The 24,324-nt window shown below is 43.9% G+C and overlaps 1 protein-coding gene across 1 annotated transcript in view; it reads left to right on the top strand.

The window, feature by feature from the left end:
* Positions 1-20,022, top strand: part of LOC119436325 (inositol polyphosphate multikinase-like) — a 34,858-nt gene extending 14,836 nt beyond the window's left edge. The window contains exons 4-5 of the mRNA XM_037703146.2: positions 2,110-2,191; positions 14,634-20,022. Coding sequence (XP_037559074.1) covers positions 2,110-2,191; positions 14,634-14,971 — 420 coding nt within the window. The 3' untranslated portion in view covers positions 14,972-20,022. The remainder of the gene's footprint in view (positions 1-2,109; positions 2,192-14,633) is intronic.
* The last annotated feature ends 4,302 nt before the right edge of the window (positions 20,023-24,324 follow it).

Genomic DNA, 24,324 nt, shown 5'->3' with positions numbered 1-24,324 from the left:
ATAGTGGACATCAACCGTTCCCCACTCCACAAGCTGTCAAATTATCTGCATGGCACTTACGCATAGCACTGCATAGCACTACAGCACTTATGACTTCATTGAGAAGATTAAAGATACAAGGGTCAACCCCGATGACATCTTAATTTCTTTCGTTGTGATATCACTCTTTACAAGCATACACACAGACCTGGCCATGCAAGCCTACATCGTCGCACTTGACAAGGATCCCACGTTGCCTGAGAGGCCCCCCATCGAGGTGCACAATCTAGGTAGGCTACTCAAGTTTTGCTTATTGAACACATATTTGACATTCAAGCAGAAGATTTGTTGGCAAATTCGTGGAACAGCAATGGGAGTGTCGATTTCTGTCACGGCCGCTAACTTAACAATAGAGGCTATTGAAGCTTGGGTGTTACCCTCCTTCGTGCCAGCGCCAAAAATCTTTCTCCGATACATTGACAACTGTTTCACTATTCTACAGAGTTTTCACCTGTTCATGGCTCACCTGAACAGCATGCAAGCAGCAATCAAATTCACCGTGGAAGTGGAATCTAATGGTCAGCTACTGTTCTTGGACACTCCCGTGAAACGCAAGGGGCCTCGTTTGTTGTTCAGTATGTTTCGAAAGCACACTTACAGTGGACGCTACCTTCACTACAGTGCGGTGCACCCGGTGCACAGTGCAGGCAGGACCTAGCGGCTTGTGGGTACCTCAGGCACTTTATTAACTTTGTTGGACGCCAGCTTGTTTGTGAAGCACCTGTTCAATTGTGACCCAGCTAAAGACGGGCCGAAATACCATATGTCCCAGGTGTTACGGAAACTCGGGCACGAGCTTGTCAACTTGAAGGACCGCCTGGACAAACACAAGTTCCCAGGCACCGTACCCGTCATACCATGTGCAGATTGCCCATACGTCTCCATAGGCGAGACCGGCAACTTCAGGACACAGCTTCAACAGCACCGGAATGACATCAGTAAACACGTTGCATCGAATGCCCTGGCGGAGCAATGCACAACTACGTCACATGCCGTATATAGACTCTTGTAAGGGCCTTTTTTTTTTTCATAATTTTGATGAGGTGCGACCCTTACACAGGACCAAACCTGTTAGTCAAAATGGTGCTGGAGCAGCCGGCGACTTATGCACACCCCTGATACATTGTTTTAGAGGTCAACGCCCAGCTCTCTCCATCTGGTAGCGGTAGGCGGAAGTATGCAGCACCGTGCGACATCGGGGCACCGAAAGCGATTGCTTCTATGTTGGAAGTGTTTTTTTCCAAATTTTGGGCTGCCAAGTTGAGGGTGCCGCCATTACACAGGTGCGGCGCTTACACCAGTCTACACGGTACTGTCAACTGGGGAGGAGCACGTGTGACGGCCAAGGAGAAGAATCTATCTTCATGCCTTTATCTGGAGTCATTGATCATCTAGAGTTCCAAACCATACTGCACGTTATTTGCAAAGACAGCAATCTTCTGCTCATGTATTCCACTCATTTCATGCGCCGTACATAAAAACTGCGAACTGTGCCAGTTTTGACTCATTGCAAACAAGGCTCCCGGGGGGGAGCCGAAATGTTACAAACTTTTTTAAATCCTTTTTTTTTGGGGGGGGGGGGGGTTGGTGTCTTGGGGGACCCTTCTTTAAAATAAAATGTAAATAAAGGTTTGTCGTGTTCAGATTGTTTGTATTACTAAAAAGATATGCGTTGACCTATATTCAAATTATTACTATTTATTTCTCGGCGAGTTCAGTATATAAGGGTCAACTTATATTCGTGTTTGACCTGTCTTTGAGTAAATACGATAAATGACTTGCTATCAACATAATCAGTCAAGAAGTGCAATTGACCAATTACAAAATAAAGGAAAATGCAATTGTTTACAATAATTAGTTACCTGTAACTTTTTACGTACATATATAATGCATTATGCATGGAAATTCACAGTCCATTAATAATAATTTCCTGACCGCAAGGGGGCCTGTGATTTTGCATAGTTAGCGCAATGCAATAAAGCCTACTGCGACAGGATCTGTGTTGCAGTCTTGTTTTGCCTAGTTAGACTGGTGGCTAAAGGAAGTAAGTGTTCTTTCTCTTTCTTGCAGGTTTTTGACAAATGTGAGCAGAAATATCACATTTACGGAAAAGATTATGGCCTCAAGCAAACACCTGACACTATACTGGAAGGTGTGTTTTGTTTGTCTTCAGAATGGTTGCATATGGAAAAACAATGTGTGAAAGACAAGAGGCCTGTGAGTGGTTGGCCCGTTATTTATATGCTGTACGTTGAAACATTACAAGATCTAGTGAACTGGTGTGAAGGAAATTTAAAAACTTCTTATATGAACGCTAAAGGCAAATACTAAGTCAATGTGGACTGTTTAAATACCATTCCAAAAACCTCACAACGCTTGTTTCGTGCCAAGAAAAGACTTAGTTTATGAGAAAATTGCATCTGAAGGGTCTGAATGCCTTTATCGTAATTCAAATCTCCCGCCACCCAACCGGGTAGCGGTGGCATTGCATACGCCATTACCGCCCTTTGTTGCCATCGGTGAGTAAAACGGTGCCTGACAGACGGCGGTACAGTTTTTTGCACAAAATCCAAACGCGCCGGCATGGAGAAACCAAGCCAAGACAGAGCAGTGAATTCGTCGCTGCAGCTGCTTTTGGTCAAGTGACGTGAACTGTGGTGGACCATTCGGGCATCGTGTGACATCACATGGAAGTGGAATTCTCTGCTACTTGCAGTTTGTGCGAGTTTCGCGATCCAGCAAAAGCAGCGCAGCACTATGTGATACTGAAACTACTGAAATGTGAAAGTGCAGACTGTGCAGAGTCGAGCGAAAACGAAACCTTTCGACTGCCCGCGTCATTGTCAAGGCTAATGTCAATGATTTCTTTTTTCTAAAAATGAAATAAAACTGGACAAGTAGCATTTTCTTTCATCTTAGACTGCAATGCAATGATGTTTTTATAACGAGTGGCTGAGTACTATAGTGACAGAATTTAAATGAGGAGTGCCTTCGTCATCGGGCAAGTACTTGACTGTCACGGGGGGTCTCTAGTCGTGTCCTGCATTTACCTAAATTTATTCATTACTAAGGCTCTGTTCGTGATAATACTGACGCCTTAGAGATTCTCGAGCCCTAATATATCACTTTAGCGGGACTTAATATTTGCCTTTAGTGTCCCTTTAAAGGGGTCTTGCAACACTTCTTAACCTGGTAAATGAACCTGTCTAGTTGCTAGACAATGCCCTCATGAACACCATAATTATCATTTCAATACACACGTCAGGGAGCTCAAAGGAACTCATGCCCTTTCCTTGAAAACCCCACCACATTCCATGCTTACTATGATGCACCAATAAACACAGTGGCTATTGATGGGATTTATTTAGGCATCTTTGCAAACAGACAGTGTGAGAATCTAACAAAGAAAGCGGACAACATGGATGCTTCGTTTGTTCCTCATTTGATTTGCATTATTTCCAATGATGTTCACCTGCTAACTTGCCGTCTTGATTCATCACATTTCCTTAGACGCTATGTTTAAGCAGTGTGTCTGGGCAGCATGATGGACTGGTCTAGAGGCCATTCAAATACCACAATTCAACATGATTATGGGCCGAGCAAAGCAAGCATTGCTTCTTATCGGCAAAGCACTACAGGTTATAATGCAGTCTGAATGAAACAAGTGCATGAAAACAATGAATATTATAAAAGTATTGTCACGCACTGCTTGGGGTAGTGACACAATAGTGTCTTTTGAATCTTTATAAGAGCCTCATACTCACAAGAATAGATTACGGCGCCATAGTGTACCATTCCGCTACGCCAAGTGCCCTAAGGATGCTGGATCCTGTACACCACCTAGGCATCCACCTAGCCACTGGTGCCTTCAGGACAAGTCCTGTGGCAAGCCTGTATGTAGAGGCGGACATGTGGTCGCTCGACATGCAACGTTCATACCTAAGCCTCACCTATTTTCTGAAAGTTAATTCGAACTCGGAACACCCGCCCTTCTCAACCGTAAATGACATGACCAGTTCCACACTTTTTAATAACCGGCCGACAGCAAGAGATCCCTTCTCAGTACGTGTAAGAAAAATTAGTGAACAAATGGATATCCCACTACCTGAAAATGCTCTGATGGCCCCAGCAAAGCCAGTGCCACCGTGGCAGTGGCAACTCATAGAGTGCAATACCTCGCTTGTAGAGGTCACAAAAGACGCTCCAGAGGCACATATTCGAATGCACTTTCTAGGAATTCAGTTCAAGTACTCGTCCTGCACTCAGTTCTACACTGACGCTTCCAAGTCACATGCAGGGGTATCTTACGCAGTACTCGGACCGTCGTTCTCCGAGTCCGATGTACTGCACCCGGAAACAAGCATTTTTACGGCTGAGGCCTATGCACTTTTATCGGCTGTGAAGAGTATAGGCAAATCAGAACTTAAAAGATCAATAATATTTACAGACTCCCTAAGCGTCGTAAAAGCCGTCATGACTCTACATAGACACAAAAACCCTGTACTTATTGAACTGTATTCTGCTCTGTGCAAAGCATACATGTCTAACCAGCATATTACTATCTGCTGGGTGCCTGGCCATCGAGGCATCGAGGGCAATGTTCTGGCTGATCAAATGGCCACATCAACTACATCGCGAGCCTTTAACCCTACCGCTCCTATCCCTGCCACAGATCTCAAGCCCTACTTGAGAAAGAAACTTCGAAGTCACTGGCAGCGCTTGTGGGATTCCGAAACGAACAACAAGCTCCACTTGGTTAAGCCACAGATAGGTCCCTGGCGTCCCGTTACGAAAATTCGAAGAACTAATGTCCTATTCTCTCGTCTGAGAATAGGACATACATTCGGCACCCACAATTTTCTCTTAACTGGAAATGACCCGCCAACCTGTGGTAGATGTGGAGAGAGGCTTACCGTGCTCCGCGTGCTCGTGGAGTGCAGGGAAGCCGAAAGAGAGAGAAAAAGACACTTTCCTCTAGCGTACCAGTACCGTCTCCCTCTCCACCCTGCTATGTTTCTTGGTGACGAACCTCTCTTCAACACCAAAGCTGTTCTAGATTTTCTGGGCGATGTTGTACTGCATGTTATTTGCCCAATAGTTTTGTAGCGCATCCTCTCCTCAGAGGATGTCGCCGCGATAGTAGTTTTTGCATAGAGCGCGCCTCCAGGCCTTTACGTTTTCAAAGGGTCTGTCAAGGCAGTAGTGCTTTGAAAAAAAAAAAAACTGATATATTTTCGTTTATCGTCATTACCTTGCAATTTGTTCTTTCGTGATCATAGTGCACCTCATTAGTCACTGCCATAATTTTATTACATATATGACTTACGCATTTTACAGCGATTTGTTTTTAGGCTCTTTTACAGCCACGACACACCTTTCGCAATTCATTGCTCCATTGTCAACTCATGAAAACTGGCCTGGCGCTCTTTGGCCATACCTGGCCCTTGTGCCATTAAACACCATACATCATCAATGCAGTCTGAATGATGAAAAGGAGTGGAAGGCTACTGAGGTGTGGAAAAGGCAGCATTTTATTACTGATAATCATGCTCATCTTTGGTGCATTCAAAAATCGTTGGGGAAGCTTCACTTGGTAATGAAATTATATTGCATCAGAAGAGCGAAAAGCTAAGTGATTTGGTAACTTCATTTATAGTAGCTGCAAAACTAAGTCAGAACAAAAGCAAAACGAAGCCACACATACAAGCAGAGACCCCCCAATTATCATTATATTGAAGAAACGCAAACATATATAGAATGTGTCAAATTCAGGGATGCAAAATTTCAGGAAATTTTGAGAGGGGTGGAGAAAAGCTGGTTTGGTTTTTTGTTTTGTTTCAGGAAATTTAGAAAATTTGGAGAAAAATTGAAACTCCATTGAAAATAGCTTATATTTATTATTCCAGCAATAGAAAATAATTATCCTTAAATACATGCGATAATTATGCAGAGAATGCGAAGACAATGGAATGAATGCCTTGTCCTCTTGTACGAAAGATTGCTAATCTGATAACTGAGAACGTCACTCAGTATCAGAGTTATTCTCACTAGACACACTCGCATTAGAATCAGTTGCGGCTGCTTCCACATTCAATTTGATTGTACGTAGAAGAGTTTCCGAACGCTTTTACTTGCGAGTCTGTTGCGAAGCTTGTTATGAACATTTCCAAAGACCAGTTTCGTTCACAACTGTTAGGAAAAGGTATCAGCAGCATCATAGAAGCTATAGGTGTCAACTGCTGAATAGTGCAAACACCTTGCCATCAGGTTGACAGTTCCACGTGCTTCGTGGAGTCCCAGATTTCAGTCTGCACCAGAACCCAGAGGGCGTCCTGTATTCTGATACGTTTGAAAGCTACGGTACGTTTTAAACACGAAACTCAAAGCATATACAGTAAAACCCCGATGATACGAACCCGGCTGGTACGAATTTCAGTGTGATACGAGTTCGTAACATTCCCTGGCCGAAATACATTGCTCACAATACGAAAAAAATCGGCTGTTTCGAACGTGTTGCCGCGCCGCTACGGTTCATACGAACGCGTGAGCAACAGCGGCAGCGGCCGAGCCAGCGGGGCCACCGGCACAGACAAGCCGGCACAGCGGGATCTGGGCGGGATCCATAGTCGCCAAGCAACCGACTACGTCACGCGGCTGCGCAATCTCTCATTGGTCCCCATATCGAGCGGACCGGACCACATCACAGCCTAGCCAATGCTTAGCAAGAAATTAGACGAGGACCAATGCTGCAACGACAACCGCGGCGCAGCCCCGACGGCCAAAACGCTCCCTGCACTCGACTTGCTCAGGCGTTCAGTAGCGTGCGAAAACATTCCCAAGATCACGTGCGCGCACTTATACGCCTTTCAGAAGGCGATCGTTGACGATTTGGACAAGAAGAAAACGTCCCGTTGATACGTTTTTCAAGGGACCACGAAAAAAAAAAAAGAGAGAGAAAGCACTAGTTCTCAGAAAGGCCTGAATCGGCCTTTGGAAACTGCAAGACTCGTGGAAAACTGCTGCATCCCTCTACCAATGTATTTAATCTCGTTTCTGCTCCAGAAACTTGCTTTCAGAAGCACTCTGAAAGCAAGTTCGTTTACGAGCAAACTCTGGATGAGGTCATGGGCACCTTTCATTTCTCGTTCCCCTGCGCCACTAATAAGATTGACATAACGGCACAGATCTTGCACTACTATATCTCAATGAGAATGAGGCAATACTGCAAGCAAAAAACGCGTGAGAAGGCAAACAAAACACGAGAGCTGGGAAAACAGTCTAAGCTGGTCTAATGTGCAATTTTCGCAGAGATTACTCATTATGCCAAGGATAAACAGTATTTCAAATGCAAGTACATCAGATATATAGGGTGTCCCAGCTAAAAGTAACCAATGTTTTAAAAACGACGAAGTATGCTAAGAGGCTCAACCCAACTCAGTGGGTTTAGGATCGCGTGTCCTAGTCTGTGGTATCACATTTAAAAATGACTGACTGAAGTGTTTGCAATTAAGTACCATTGATTGTCTTGTAATTGCCTTTAAATAAAGCCCGCGAAATACAAAAACAACCTCGTGATAGCGCCTAATAGTGCCACTATTTCAGCGCCCTCAATTGACCGATGAGAAAAGGACATTGTTTGCATGCCTTTCTTCAAGACTTACTCGTGTGCCATATCGCGATCGGGCACACAGAGCGAGCGGCAGTGATGGTGTGTCGCGCTTCGATGTGATGTGGCATAAACATATAATTCGCTACACTTCTGGAATGAAGCCCGAACACACAAGGCACGAAGGAAAAAAAAATAAAAAGAAACTCGGGCTTGAATAAATGTTGACTGCGGAACTGTTTAATCGGGAAGGAAAATGCTGTTGCCATGTTCTTCTATTTGTTCGCTATCATATCTTACTAGCGACAGTTGCTGGCGCATACCTTGTGGCCACCGGAAACGCCAAGCCCATCCCGGAACCACTGTACTGTTGCGACAGCCGACGTCGCGCAAGCCGAAGGTCTGAGCGGCCACGAAGGTTCCATGGATGGTGCCATACCAGGTGCCAAGAGGAGGAGATATCCAGGGAGATTAGAAAACTGTTTTATATACAAATGTACATATGGTATTTTACAAGACGGGCTCCATGATATTGGAGCCGTCTACGTGCTAACATCTTTGCATGTAGTAGCGTTTACATCTCCGAGCATGCTCTACATGGTCGAGCGTCTCTCACAACACTCAAGTCCCCTGTTTTATCCCTTCCGTTTCCCTCTTTCACACGACGAGGGAATGCACTTTTTCTTCTTAGCCAATGGCGATGTTCGACGAGTTCGTAAACTCTCGCCCAGGAACGTCGCTCCCGTACCACCGGGCGACGCCTCCAATCTTGCTAGGTCGCCCCCGAACACAGGCAGCGGTTGACACCTTGGGAACCGAATGTTGATGTCGTTCCCCCAGGACTGCCAGACACTAGCCCCTTTCAAGATTCGCCTCTCCATAGCGGTCAGTTCGCAGAACCAGGGAGGGCGGTGGCTGTCTCGAAAGGGTGCCAGGTTGGCACGTTGCAGTCGGCACCGGGCCTTGTCGTGCTTCGGGCGGCGCTGGTAATTCACGGAACCACACCAAAGGGGTGATGCTGCCGTTTAGCGACGCATGAGGTAGCCTGGAGACCAACTGCTAATCCCTCAGTCCCAGGTGACAATTCTCGGCTGCGAGAAAGGGGGGCCAGGTTGGCGTGTCTGAGTCGGCGCTGGCCTTCTTTGTCCCGAAGGACCGCCAGACACAACAGCACCCCCGCCGCCAGATGATGCATCGGGAGGTCGAGTTGTTCCATGCAGCTTGGCCGGTTTGATGCCTGCTTTGCTCAAAGCCATGGGGCCGCTGCTTCCAGGAATGAGGATCTTCCCACCAAAGGCCTCTTCATAGGTGGGCTCTGACTGGACTGCAGAAATGCAAGATGACAAGCTCAAAGGAGCGACCTTTGTCAGCCACACACAATCATGCAAGCGCCACTGCAAGCCACTCTCATCGCCAGACTTTACCAATTCCAAAAATCTGGCAGCCCCCTATCTAAAGAAAACCCTGAAACACAAGGTGCTCGTTGATCCGGACAAGTACCAAAAAACTTCCGATGATGTGTCTTCGCAAATAGACACCGACTGGGTTTATGTAATGAAGCTGAGTAATTATGAATCAGAGCTTCCACAGATCAGGAAGGCGAAGGGAGAGCTGGCCTTCACTAATTAACATTCGGTAACACTTAGCACAAGAGAGCTACCTAACCATTACATAATGCTGAAAATGCCGAATCAACAAATAGGAAAACCATCTACCACGTGCCCAAATTGGCTCACAAGGCCTGACTTATTCTGCATTTGCCCTAGTGCACTTTGAAATTGTGCTGCTTTAATGCTAAGCTCGATCTGAGCAGATGGCCCTATCCATGACATACCCCTTTGTAAGACGTTGAAGACAAAATAAATCTATCGCTAAAGCGATCCGCGCAACCAGTTTCTAACGCGTGGTCCTCTCCACGTGCGTGCGACAACAACCATCCGACGCTTTCCAAAATCAGCTGAAGTATAGTGCAGAACAACCAATATGTAACCTGATAGAGCGTTATTTTTAGAAATCGCAAAATCCAAGAAGAAAGCCTTATTCTAACAAAAACTCACGCGAACTGCCTAAAACAGGTCACAATCAAAACTAAACTGAGGATTTTATCTTCCGCCTACATATCTCCGCGAAAATTTTTTTTTTAAACGAAGCGTTCAGCTGTAATGTTTTCCTCATAGCCAACATCAAATAAACTCAAAATTATCTGCCTCCACCACGATCTGAGACCAACAATGCCCTTTTCTTAACCAAGGGTTCCCAAAACATAAAAGTCGCTCACAACATATCCCCAAAGAAATGAAAGACTATGAACGCAAACTACAAAACGTGCCTCCAAAAGCACACCTGTCAAACAAAACGTGACTCGTTAAAGTCGTAGCTCATCAACTTGCGCAACTTGCGCTTAACCTGTCAAACTGTATGCAACCCCGACACCGTTAGCATTCCAATGGTATAGCTGTCGTCGTGTAAACACACCCCTTGAAACTGTGGGTCAAACCTGAGCTGAAAAGGCTAACAACTTAACAAAAAAAAACTGTGGTATTCTTTACGCCTGTCAAACTTTCAATATTCAACTAATATCCCACAAAATGAATACAAAAGACAAAACTATTTGCAACTCGCTTTCCTGTTTTCTCTATTTTCGGGCCTCAACGCACCCCTTTCTTTCAAAGGCACTCGAGGGGGTCGCGCATTCCGGGGATTTTGCAAGGTGCTGTTGCGAAGAAGGCAAAAACCACTAATTTGCCTGACACACCTTGTAGCTGCGACTTTCGAACAGCCGCTTCCAAGTACTGGGAGGGGGCTGCATTCATCAACCCGCGTGTGCACTGTCCCCTTCTTTTCTAGGCAGTCGCCTTTCTTTTCCCCCGCGAGTGATTGGCCATTGTAACAGCATACAGGACGCTTCCCTCTGTCCCTCTGCTTACAATGCACTTTACGCGGTGCGGTCAGGAGACGGTCACCACACCTGAAACTTCGCGAAACTCTCCGTTTCGCGACGTGCGTTACGATGATCCCCGATTTTAGCAAACACTTAAGCTTGAGAGTTACCCTCTTTTGCTTTTTCACGCTCTCTGCCTGGACCTTAGCGAATTTGCCCCTATCGCCTTCACGCTTTGCACGTTTGATTCCAAGCGGCTCGACCGCATCCGCCTTTCTCGTTTTGCGTTTACTCCTTTTCTGTTTGGCATGCTTCGTAGAGCCTGCAGCATCAGCACACACACTTAAAATTTCGTTGCCCTCTCGGGTTTCACAGTGCGTCTGCCTTTGTAATAGAGCATGACCAGATTTGACCATTGAGCAAGCTAGCTCGTCATCAAGTCTATCTTCAACTGGCCTAGCTCTACCACTGCCCTCGATTGCGTGCAGAATTCCTCGCTGGCCTTCGAAGTCGGCCCCTGCTTCCAGAACAGCCTCGCTAAATGGCGAAACAGCTGTTTCTTCGCGCTTGTCACTGTGTCCATTAACTACTGGCTCAACAGCCCTCTCAGCGCTCTCTAAACTAGCACTATCAAGACTAGCTTTGTTACTGTCATCTTGGCCTTTGCAGTCGGCCACAAATTCTAGGGCGGGAAAACCACCGCTCACTTCGGTGACAGAATTCACCTCGCTTCCGGCTACTAACACGTTTGACTCGTGACTGCTCGCAGCTGCCTCGGGAACACGCCTAGTAGTCTCTGAGTCTCCTCATGTGCTTTTGCCCTGAAAGCTCCCTTATTGGAGAAGGAACTCTCCTTGCTCCTCCTTAGAGAAAAACTCTTCTCGTTCCTATTTGGAGAAAACACTCGCCTATCCGTCGGCGACTTCTCTGACCTATTTGACAATAAATAGGGGAACTTATCTGGCAGGCTGGCTGAAATTGCCGCCGCCGTACACACTTGGCCTAAAGGACCTTCCGTTTCTGGTGCGGTAAAACCGCCGCTCTCTTCGCTTTGTGTGTGTGTCACTTGCATCACACCTTTTCCTAAGCTTTCTAAACTAGCCATCTCGGTGCTAATGCTACCTTTGACATGCTCGGCTTTTTCATTCTCATCTTGGCCTTTGAAGTCGGCCTGAAATGCTACACCAAAGCGCCTGAACAAAGCCCTCTTAGCCCTGCCGTAGTCGCGCACTTTCTCCTTGGATAAGCAATGCAAGAAACACGCAGCGACACTAAATGGGAGCAGTGCTCCTAATCGCTCGGCCCACGAGTCCCGGCTGACACCCTCTTCCTCACACACTTGTTCAAAACAGGCGAGGAAATCAACTATGTCCTCTTCCGTCCTGAAAGTGTGGAGCTGGCGTCGTGCTGTCTGCCATCTAAGCATCTGGCATTTCCGTTCAAGCTCTTGCATTCTAAGAGCGTGTTGTCGCGCTGCCTCATGCTTGCGCTCTTCGGCTTCACTCTGGCACCTCTCGCACTCCTCTGCCTTTTGCTTTCTTTCCTCAATTGTCTCCCAAGCCTCATCAGCTTCCTCGACCGTCTCCTCTTCTGCCTTCATGACGTCGAGAACCGCTTCTTTCGTTTTTGCGGAGTCGGCCACAATGCCTAACTCCTCGCAAATTAGAAGGAGGTCCTGCACTCTAAGTTTCTCCATAGCGATCATGTTTGCCTTCAAAATTCACCCTTACTTAAATTATAAATGACCTTCCACAATACGATTCACTCTCACAATGCATATGTTGACAGCACAACCATTTCACTCAGAGAGATGTTTACTATCGCTAATTTCTAAATTAAATAGTGCATTAGTTGATTCTTACCTGGTGTCACAGCAATCACTTAATTAATTCCACACTTTTCTTTCCACTCAAAGAAGTCTGCCCTTTTTACCTGAGATTTACCTTGACTCTCACTGCATTTCTTCATCTTTTTTCTGGGGTTTTACATGCCAAAACCAGTTCTGCATTTCAACCAGTGGCTGTGTTTCATTTCTTGGTGTCTGCCTCGATCATCAGCGAAAATTTCGTAGTGACATTTCACAACATGAAAAAAACATCCTTTAGAGTTCGAGCACTGATTAAAGCTAGATCTTTTATCTACTGCTGCTATCCTCTCATTCTATCATGCATTCATTCATAGCCACATCATTATGACATGGCTGCTTACAGTAACGCCTACCGTGTCGTATCATCTGTTCAACATACACAAAACCAAGCTCTACGCATGATTTATAACAGTATTCGAGATAATATCAGTGTCATTCGCATGGAGAATAAAATAATCACAGTTAATAGTATGTTCACGTGATTGGCATTCTTTGGGAACCTTACCCACTTCACGGTTTGTCCGGTTGCATCTAACCTGAGCGGCAAAGGTGCGCCGCTCGAGCCTATATGTGAGCCCATTAGTGGCCCAGTACAGACTCCTGGGTATAATGATATTCTTTCAGGCAGCATTGCGATCTTATTTTATATTTTTCAAACCGAAAGCACAACTCTCGCATCAACAAAATGTAAGCGCTCAGCACGACCGCTGTGCGATGCATGCAGACACAGTCAAAGGAATGCTCCCAACAGCGCACTCCTGTACCGGAGCAGTGGCGCGGAGAACTAGGCGCATCACACCGGTTTCGGGAGATGTGGCAGGCCACATCGCCCGAAGCCACAGCAGCCGTGGGCCGAGAGACCTAGCTGAGCCTCGAAAAAGTGTCACTGTCATTACTGCTGCGTCGTGGGCTGCCACGAGCAAGAAGGCCTGAATCCCAACATGAGATTCTACCGTTTTCCTTCAAGGCCTTGCGCAGCGGAGCGTCGGGCGCGCTAGATAACCTCACTACCCCACTACGATCAGCACATGTTCGAGAGTTAAATGTGCTCACCCTTGATCTCAAGCCAGCACGTTGAGGCAGCGCAGCAAGGCCAAAACCAGTTCTGCATTTCAACCAGTGGCTGTGTTTCATTTCTTGGTGTCTGCCTCGATCATCGGCAAAAATTTCGTAGTGACATTTCACAACATAAAAAAAAAACATCCTTTAGAATTTGATCACTGATTAAAGCTAGATCTTTTATCTACTGCTGCTATCCTCTCACTCTATCATGCATTCATTCATAGCCACATCAATTATGACATGGCTGCTTACAGTAACACCTACCGGTGTCGTATCATCTGTTCAACATACACAAAACCAAGCTCTACGCATGATTTATAACAGTATTCGAGATAATATCAGTGTCATTCGCATGGAGAATAAAATAATCACAGTTAATAGTATGTTCACGTGATTGGCATTCTTTGGGAACCTTACCCACTTCACGGTTTGTCCGGTTGCACCTAACCTCTTTCACCCAGCGACCCAAGTTGTCAAGGTATATGCTGGCGAAGTCTTGCTGAGCAGATAGACATGGGGCACTGGGTATGTGGCTGAATAGGCAATTTGCTGCTGGCTGGCCTAGTAGACAACTTGGGTCGCTGGGTATGTGCCGAAACAGACAACATCGACATTGCGTATGTGATATTGGTATGTACCCTTTTTGACCGATCCCCCAGAATGAATGTGCCAAGGTGATACTAGGGGTAGCTAGCCTTAAATATATTAAAGTGTTAGCTCCCCATCTGCAATAAACACCTCCGCGTCGAGCACGGCTGCTTGATGGATAGCCACTGCAACAAAGTTGCAGCCAGGATATTGGGGATAGTGGATACTGAATAGCCAGGATACTGGGAAAACTTGCCACTGGTGGGAGACAAACTCGCAATCTCTACATTACATGTGCGTTGCACTACCAATTGTGCTAAGGTAACAGCTGTTCCCATGTCCACATTTTTGTTTATTTATGGTTATAATAATAATATAAGCCTGGGAGTGTTAGCTAACCCTTGAGTGGTGCTCAAGGGCTGGCTAACACGAAATCAAGGTTAAATTGTATGTAGTCACTTGTAGGAAATTAGTGCTGCTTTAGCCTACATACAAGCTACCGAGATGTCCCTGCAACATTTTTGCATTCCTGGTATCTTAATTTTTTACTAATGTAGAGCATTTCTTTTTTTTTTTTGTGCCTTTTACAGCCTTGCAGATATTCCTTGGCATGACACATCAACAGCCCAACAGCCCAACATTTCTGCCAGACCTATTAGTTCAGCTCGAACACATCAGGCACTGGTTTGAGACTCAGCGTGTTTATGCCTTTTACTCAAGTTCACTCCTGATTGTATATGAATCTCTGCCTGATAGCTCTGATGATAAAAAAATTCACTGTGTGGCCAAAATGATTGACTTTGCTCATGTCTTTCCCACGTCAGAGTGTGATGAGAATTACCTATTTGGAATTTGCAAGCTTATTGGTGTACTGCGTGAAATTGCAGGTCAACAACATAGAATGGCACCTTTCAAACAGTTAAAATAAGTTGTTTTTATTTCACTGTTACGGGACCTGGAATATGTCTTTTCTTATGTGCAAAATATACAGACTGTGATTAAAATTTGCCATTTATATAACAGATGTGCCAATGTATGCACTGCATATACATTCTTATAATCGCAGATAACTCTCATTATTTTTTCTGCAGCCCACTTATATCCTTTTAAAGTCACGTAAAGCCTCATGACGTACCTTTGAATCATTTTTATTTCCTTCTCAATATTACAAAATGAAAAAAAAAAAAAACTATATGGCCAGACTTTATGAAAACGTTTACATTTCTGATTTCATCGTTCAGGGACACTGTTCTTGTTTTGAATGTATAACAGATACAAATAGCTTCTCTTTGTTCTCATTGCTGAAGAAGTGATGCTGTGCATGTTTGACAATTTAGATTTATATGTTTGTGTTAGTTATGAAAATTATTGACTTTGTAACATAACTTTTTGTCTGCACACTTGTTGGCTTATGTGGAAATTTAAATGCGATTATACTATTTTTTACTTTATTGATTCCACATTGAGCCTCACAACTTCTAGCATTTATTACTATGTAACTGGATAGCATGTCATTCAGTCATTTCAGATTTAGGTAAAAGCCTGCATGAAGGAGGCAGTCAACTGTTGTGAGAACATCCCTCCAGCTGACATGCCTAATGGCCTATGTTTAGCATCGTCCAAGATAGTGTTCTATGAGACAGGGAGACACAAGAATGTAGTGCAGTGCTTTGTATGAATTCATTGTTTTTCGCTTTTATTGTATTGACTGGTGTATTACCTTTGGTAAGTTGGCTGACAGACATTACGCTGCCATAGGGTTTGTGAAGTTAGTAACGGATAACAGTAGAGAGAACGATAACAAAAAAAGGCCGCAGTTGAACCTTAATGTAACATACGCGGATATGACGAATTATCAGATATAATGAAGTAAATATAAACTGCTTGTCGTTTGTGTGTAATGAATATGTTTATGACGAAGGCATTTGCGTGTTGAATGCAACTTTGTTATAACAAGGTTCAACTGTATATACACTGTGTCTATTTTGAAACAGATCGTGTGATATTCATGTCAAAATTGTGGAAGCACATGTGGCAGCTTTACGTCATTTACAGCCTGCAAAACCTCCATAATGGCTCAGAAACATCCGTCCAAGTGAAACGTCCATAGCTTTCGCTACATTAAAAGGCAGCACTTCTTGAAGTCATGCACAACCCTTGAGAGATGTGTTCATGTGACAGCCTTTAGATCATATTCCTGGTAAATGGTCGTCGAAGTAATTGTGAACGTCGAGGATACACATGTGCATTATTGGGGTCACATAGGAAAACAGCGGAGTAACATTTACAAACACTTCTCAAAGCAATTTTTGCAAAAACAGTGATTGTAACATCACACATAATTATTTTTTGCTCCTTGTTTAATTGCTGCAAGGTACTATTTTCAATGCCTTATTATAGCAACAGTCATTGTTTCATTAACTTTTTTGTGCATGTATCGTTGACAGAAAAACTGAAGCCAGAAAGCACAATTAGTATATGTGCAAAGCATCACACATTTGCAACTGTTTACAGTACCATTTCGAATATTTCTGTCTTGTATGTGCAACTGTCTGTCCAGGGCAGCCAGACAGGCGATTGAGTAAATAGAATATTCCCAGGGCCCTTTGTTTCAAGTAAAACTAAATTTTTCTGAATTTTTGCATGCTGGACTGGTTTTATGAAGACTGGTAGCCACTTCCTGAAAAGATGGCTTGTAGAAATTTTAGTCCAATCACAGTGCAAGCACTTAATCTCTAAATGGCTGTGTAAGTAGAGGTGGGCTTTCATCGACTCTTAAATGTGTAGAAAGTATGGTGCCTCATCTGAATCGCTTTGTCCATTTTATGCCACAGAAAATTATCGATGAGCTCTCAGTGATAACTGCATATAGGTAATTAAGATTGGGCTGTATTATCACTTTGGATGAGATCACAAGTGCATTGGATGAAAATAATGAATTTTGTAGTACTAAAGCATTTAATTATTGTTTCACATAGATTCCAACATCTGCATTGGACCTGCATAATTTTTTTCTAATTGATGATCATGCAAATGAGCCAAAAGCAGTAAGGACTAAACAGAGGAAGAAACATCAGAGTTCGAGATGCTTCAGTGAAGCAAACGTCTCTTACTTCCACAAGAGAGTTACTTTAGCAATTTTATTTGTTTAATAAAACCCGAATATCCTGAAGTCAGGAGTCCCGATTTCTCCTCTATTATTAGCTCCAAATAACTTGCCAAAATTTTGTACTAAATTTTCTTCCTTATCAACTTAAGTTCCTTAAATACAGATGAATTTTTGGCTTGCTACATGTACTGAGCAGAAAGGTACATTTATGGCCGCTCAATTCAATCACATAAATCATTATTACACCATTCTCCTGGGGTCTAGCGCCCCATTTAATTTTTTTAATGTGAACAGGAGGAGGCAGCTGGTGACCCCACAGACTGGCATGAATTTATGTATGCCACGTGTCAGTAACATGCATGTTGCTGGTCTCACTTCATTCAAGGAAAAATCCATGTGCCAAGTACTTTTTGTGCAAGGATCTCCTTGAATTTTGTGCAATGCTAGCTAGCTGAGCAAATGTAACGAAACCAAGCCAAGCTGAGGGCATTATGCAGCTACGGTGGCATCTACTGTAATAAATATCACCGTCATTTTGCTTACAATTGGATTTAATATGTCATTGGGAATGTAGGACGTACAGGCATTTCTCAATCCATGTTTTTCAAGAAACGTGCACTTCAATGAGTCAAAAACCTGCAGTACCTGGTGTAGGACACAAGTAAATATATAAAATTATCTGCCCCTATTAAGAAAGGCTACTCTTGGGAGCCACAAGCAATATTGACCCTTTTCGCGGAGCAGTTTGTTCTCGAGAAACGAAATGGCACTTTCGGCGGTGCGCCATATGTTGCGTCAACGAATGCACACGAATACGAAACCATTACCGCTTCTGCCCTTTTTCCGTGCGATCAGCTATCGGAAATTCAACTGGGTTTTTGCTCACGCACTGTGCTCCATTCATGCTGCAAAATGTGGAGCGGTGGATTGAAGGCATCTGCAGTATTTGGCTGCAAGAATAGTGGCTGGCATATTAAGGAATAGAATGAATATGTGTGTCCAAGTTCACAGACCATTGCTACATACGGACAGCCTCTGTTGCCAGCCCTTCTCAATGTAAGACATTCCCCACGGATAAAAAAAAATTCACTTTTCACAAAAATTCCTGTCAGTGTTATATTGCTAACATCCAAAGACTTCAACCCCCAGAACGTCGGCAAGAGTGAGTACCGCTCGTTAAACAATGACAAAGGGAGTAGCGCTGCTTCCTGGCATAGTAAGTTTCGCTCACGTTATCTATACACATCTGTCCCAAATGGCAGGAAAACTTATGCCCACTCTTTCGCCGACGTATCAAGAATAAGTGAATGGGCGCATACTTGAATCAATGCGCCAAAGCAGGAGTAACAGCGACTATACGAATGGTGGAAGCTGAATGTTTCGTGACGGTCCACAGGAGTAAGCGAGTTACTAGCGATACTACATATGTGCTACAAGCTACTACAAAGAACAGAACAGCTGCATTACAAGCCTTGTGTGCAGCAAGAACAAAACTTTTGCAACTGAGCACACCCGCAAGCGATTAGGCAGAAAATAATCGGATAGTGACCGCACTGACGAACTTCACTGAGTCAGAAACGTGACAAGCCGCTGCTTGTAACTAACTGCCAAATAAAGAACAAAGAAAGAGCAAAACACACTGATCCTGATTCAATTCCCAAGCGGAAAGCTTGGAATACATTTTTAGTCTTGTATACGCTGCAAGCGCTGTTTCGACAAAGCTTAATGAGCTTCAAAAGCGCTTTTACATGTCCTCTGAAGCTGTGGCCAAAGCTTTGTGTCGACCACCCAGTCAGCGTCTACGATATCTCCCAAAACAGAGGTTTCCTGAGCCGCACCGGCCGTCATGTACACCAATTGTAAACACGGAGGCAGCTGAGGCAAGCAATGGACGCGTCACCATGTGATCAAACATGGCAGCACCCACAGGATCGCTGCGAAAAGGGTCAATACTGTTCCCTTGATAAGGCAGGCAATTTGAAGTTTCCTGTTTATCGACATGTTTTGCCAGAATTCGCAGTGGACAACCTTTTTGTGCACACCCTTTTGTACACTGTGTCATGAATAGACATCACAAAGGCATTTTTCTTGTAATAAAATCTAGAAAGCAACACAAAAATACGTCTGACAGTAATTTTACAAGACTAGTGCCAACGCATTTAGAATTGGCCTAGCTTTTTACTCCATATTTATTTTCTTCCGATAAAGATATTTTAGTACAACAGGTTCTCATGCCTTAGTTTTAGATCAAATATGGTTCACCCTTCTGTGCATCTCACTGTATTTATTTAAAAATTTAGCATTTCCCAATGTCTGCTGCACTTCTTTCATCACCATTCTGGTTAGCGCTCAACTCGGTCGTTCAGGTTATAGGAGGCAATGTAAATTGTGCAATTTATAACTTGTACACACTAGGTGGTTTCAGAAAAAATTTTATCGTTGGTATCAGCATGGTTACAGAAAATCTAGCGTAACAGCACAAATATTTAATTTCATTTCGACGACCTTATGCCACGTGGCAACCCAGGCAAATAAAATAAGTCAACTGTTACATCTAAACTTAAATCTTGCTAAAATGAGACCACACATGTATTACTGTGTAAATGTTAAATGTCATTACATGGATACATTCCATGACGTTAGACCTCGCAGCCTCATGTCAAGTGTTCAATCTCTACACATTTCATTCAAGCACGGAGCCTACAAAAGCAGCTGTGCTCGGACAGTGCAAAGAATCGGAGCAAGGCTGCACTTTGCATGTACACGTATGTGTCTGTAGCTTCAAGCCGTCATTTGTGAAACCTGATTAGTGCTTGTGTGCTGCTGCCTCGGTGTGCTGTTTTTCTGTGCATTAAAATATGCCCAAAGCATTGGGCTGTTCTCCAGACTTTGACATTGCATCCTAAAGTAATAAGTGTGCCATGATGTCAGTGCTTGTGTTATGAAATAAGCATATTAAAAGCTACCACCAAAACATGAATTTAGGAAGCGAGAGTGGAAATATTTCACCCAGAAAACCATACACACATTCTGCGGTGAAAATGCGCGTTTGAGTTCTAAACATATAGGGAGACTGTTTAAGATGTGTTTTGCACTGCTTTCATTTTGCTATTAATGTAATGAAGAGCGAATGCCAATGCCTTGTCTACATCTTTTCGTAGTCGGGACAGTCATGCGCAAGAGTTAAATTTCAACCACATAATCGGGAAGAAAATGTAATGCCTTCAGTAATGTCTTTGTAGACAATGCATATTGTTTACTGGTAAAGTTATGTATACCAGGCTTCCGTTTCTGCATGCGTGCTGTAATCAATTATGATGCAATACACAATTGACACACCATTATAAGTTTTCTTCTGAATAATACAAAATGCTATAGATCCACTGCACAGTTCGTCATACTGAACAAAAACGGCAGTTTACAAGGCCAAGAACATATTTTTGATAACTTTTCAAAAAATGATTTTTTTCGAGAATAATATATACTTTATTGTTGTTACTATTCTGGTAGATGTTCACTGCCACACCTAAGCACACAATGCTTTTGGGTGGACCTTTATGTTTAAGTAAACCAGGCCACTGAAAAAAATACTGTATATACTGTACTTAGAAATCAACCTGCCGTGGTGGCTTAGCGGCTATGGTGTTGCGCTGCTAAGCACGAGGTCACCAGATCAAATCCCGGCCGCATTTTGATGGGGGTGAGATGCAAAAATGCCCATGTCCCGTGCATTGGGGGCACGTTAAAGATTCCCTGGTAGTCAAAATTAATTCGGAGTACCCCACTACGGCATGACCCGCCGGGGTAGCTCAGTCAGCTAAGGCGTTGCGCTGCTGAGCACGAGGTCGCGGGATCGAATCCCGGCCCCGGCGGCCGCATTTCGATGGAGGCGAAATGCAAAAACGCCCGTGTGCTTGCGTTGTAGTGCACGTTAAAGAACCCCAGGTGGTCAAAATTAATCCGGAGCCCTCCACTACAGCGTGCCTCATAATCGGAACTGGTTTTGGCACGTAAAACCCCAGAAAGAAGAAGACTACGGCATGCTTCATAAATCGTGGTTTTGGCACGCAGCACCCCTCAATTGAATTCAGTACTATAGGTCACTGTGGAAATGCTACATGCAGTTCTTTTCCATAGTGAACTTCATGCTATTACTGAAAGTAGGCACAGGCCAGTTTCACTAAAGTATGAACATTCCGGCGCTTGTTTTATGGCATATTTCGTCATACAGAGCACTATAGCAGTGCTTCAGATGTGCGAGAGAGATGCTAAGCTTTACTGCAAGCATTTATGGGCTCCCACAACAGTGATGAACAAGACTCACCATTAGACCCCATTATCCTTGTAATGCAGGTTTGAAGTTTTCTTACACTACTAATAACACTGCCAAAGTGCTCAGAAAAGACCAGTCAAACATACCATTAAATCATTGTCCTAATGCACTTTCTGAAAAAGTGACACTCCAAGTGGCAAGCCCTTATTTTTTTATTACAGGAACAGAAAGTATGACTTTTTCCAAACCCCCATAAATAACGTAACATTTCACCTAAGCTGTTAACCAATACATAATATTTGCCCACTTCAGATGCATAGTTGCGCAACAATACCGCCCATGGCTGAGCTTATGTGGTGTGCTGTTGCAGCAATCAGCACATAGCTATATGCGGAGGAAAATAAATTTTGTTGCCAAACATGATGCACAACATGAACCATCGGTGACATCAGTTACCATAAATTGGAAAGGGTGTGGGAGCAAAGGAACTCTTTGGGAGCATATTGACCCTTTTCGCGGAGCAGTTTGTGTTAGAGAAACGAGAGGCACTCACGGCGGCACACCATACGTCTCCTCAGCGACTGCGCACGAATACGAAACCATTACCTCTTCTACCTTGCTTCTGTGCCATCAGCTGTCGGAAATGCAACTGAGTTTTCGCTAACACACTGTGCTACAGTCATGCTAGATTGAATCACGTGGATTGAAGACGTGTGCAGTAGTTGGCTGCAAAAATAGTGACTGGCATGTTAAGGAATGGAATGAATCTGTGTAGCCAAGTTCGCGGACCGCTGCTGAAACTTTTCGAACTTGTTACTGGCACTTCAAGATGTACGGCTTTCCTCGAGGATACAGAAATTTGCTCATCCGCCAGCCTTGTATCGCTAACTTTCAAAAAAAGGGCTTCATCCCCAGAACGTCGGCAAGAGTGAGTACCACTCGTTAAACAATGACAAAGGGAGTAGCGGCGCTTCCTGTCATAGTAAGTTTCGGGCACGTTATCTATACACATCTGTCCCAAATGGCAGGAAAACTTGCGCCCACTCTATCGCCGACGTATCAAGAATAAGGGAATGGGCGCACACTTGAATATGTGCGCACTGTATACGCACAATAAATGACGGACTACACCGATGGCGCACGAATGTTCGAAGCTGAATGTTTCGTGACGGTCCACAAGAGTAAGCGAGTTACTAGCTGTAATATATATTTGCTACAAGGTACAATGTACAAAACAGCTACATTTCAAGCCTTGTGCGCAGCAAGAACAAATCTATCGGAACTGAGCACACCCGCGAGCGATTAGGCAAAAAATAATCACATAGTGACCGCACCGAGGAACTTCACTGAGTCAGAAACTGACAAGCCACTGCTTCAAAATACTTGCCGAATAAAGAACAAAGAGCAAAACACATTAATCCTGACTGAATTCTTGAGAGGGAATGTTTGGATAGCTTGGAATACATATTTAGCTCCGCTTTTAGAACAAGCACAATATACGCTGCTTGCGCCATTTGGACATATCTTAATCAGCTCCGAAAGCGCTTTTGTATTTTCTCTGAAGCTGTGATCAAAGCTTCGTGTCGTCCACCTCCGAAAACAGAGGTTTTCTCCGATATCTCCGAAAACAGAGGTTTTCTAAGCCGCGCCGGCTTCATACACTTCCATTGTAAACAAGGAGGCAACCGAGGCAGTTGAGGCAAGCAATGGACGAGTCACCACATGATTAAACATGGCAGCGCCCACGGGATCGCCGCGAAAAAGGTCTAAGAAAGGCACACAACTGTGCATATTCGTCAAGATAGCAACGCCAAGATCGCATTATTAGTGCGGCATCCATAATTAATCAAACATGCACGTTCCCTATACATTTGGATTGAATGGTTGCCAACTGTAGCGCCTGTGAACAGATGCTTTCGTTTGGTGCGTTTGCCATACTTTTTAACAGTTACAAATGTTTACTCACATTGCGGTACATTGGGAGTAAACATCAGTGAAGGTTACTTGGATTTAATAACATTGACACCCTAGACATGGTTAGAGTTTTTGTATATTAAGAGGATGCAAAGAGCATGCAGTTCTTTGTCTCATTTTAAAAAGCTTGTTATAAGGTAACTAAGGTTTGGCAGAACAATTTCTTTACATGCTGCTAGCCTGACTCCTATTAGCATTGGGATGACCCACTTGTCCATTCCAATGATGAAAGTCAGATTTTCCGTCTGTATCATTCTTAAAAACTGAAATGAGAATGGCGTCTTTTTCAACAATTTCGAACATCAGATGTTTTTGAATTTTAAGGCAAACTTCATATGCATGAAGAAATCTTCCGAACACGGCGAAAACCTTATAGCAGAATCCCAATACTGTTTTACGTCATTCGAAGATAAAAACAAAAACCACCTGTTTAGTGAGCCTTTCTCGGCGACAGTGGAAGACAGCAAATATACAGTGCAGCTAGAACTGGATCAGCCTGCAGTGTTGACAAGAGCTAAAAGGCGTCCAGAGGGAGCAGCCCACTCTTTGGTTTTATAGGAACCTTGATTATAACAAATACAGACACATAGCTAACAATGCCTTGAAAATGATGTCTCTCTTTGGAAGTGTTAATGCCTATGAGCAGACGTTTGACTGATCTTTACTGATGACTTTGAGCAAGAACTGTCTTCGATCTTCAAGGACCAATGTGACATACAAGAGGTGCTGAAGAGAGTTACAAATGACACCAAACAGACTGCCTTTCTGCAAGCAAAAGACACAATGTTTCCAGCTAAAGTGCAGCCTATGTGGCTCCCATGAGAAATTGGTTTTGGCCCTCACTGGTTTCAAGTTGTGAATTCCTTCTCTAACAGATGCAGTTTATAGAGCTGTGATATGTTTTTAGTGCGGATTTAAGTTCTTC

Source organism: Dermacentor silvarum, chromosome 1 (assembly GCF_013339745.2).
Source record: "Dermacentor silvarum isolate Dsil-2018 chromosome 1, BIME_Dsil_1.4, whole genome shotgun sequence".
In the NCBI taxonomy this organism is placed as follows: domain Eukaryota; kingdom Metazoa; phylum Arthropoda; class Arachnida; order Ixodida; family Ixodidae; genus Dermacentor; species Dermacentor silvarum.
Note: the sequence above shows the minus strand (reverse complement) of the source record. Positions and strands in the feature narration are given on the sequence as shown.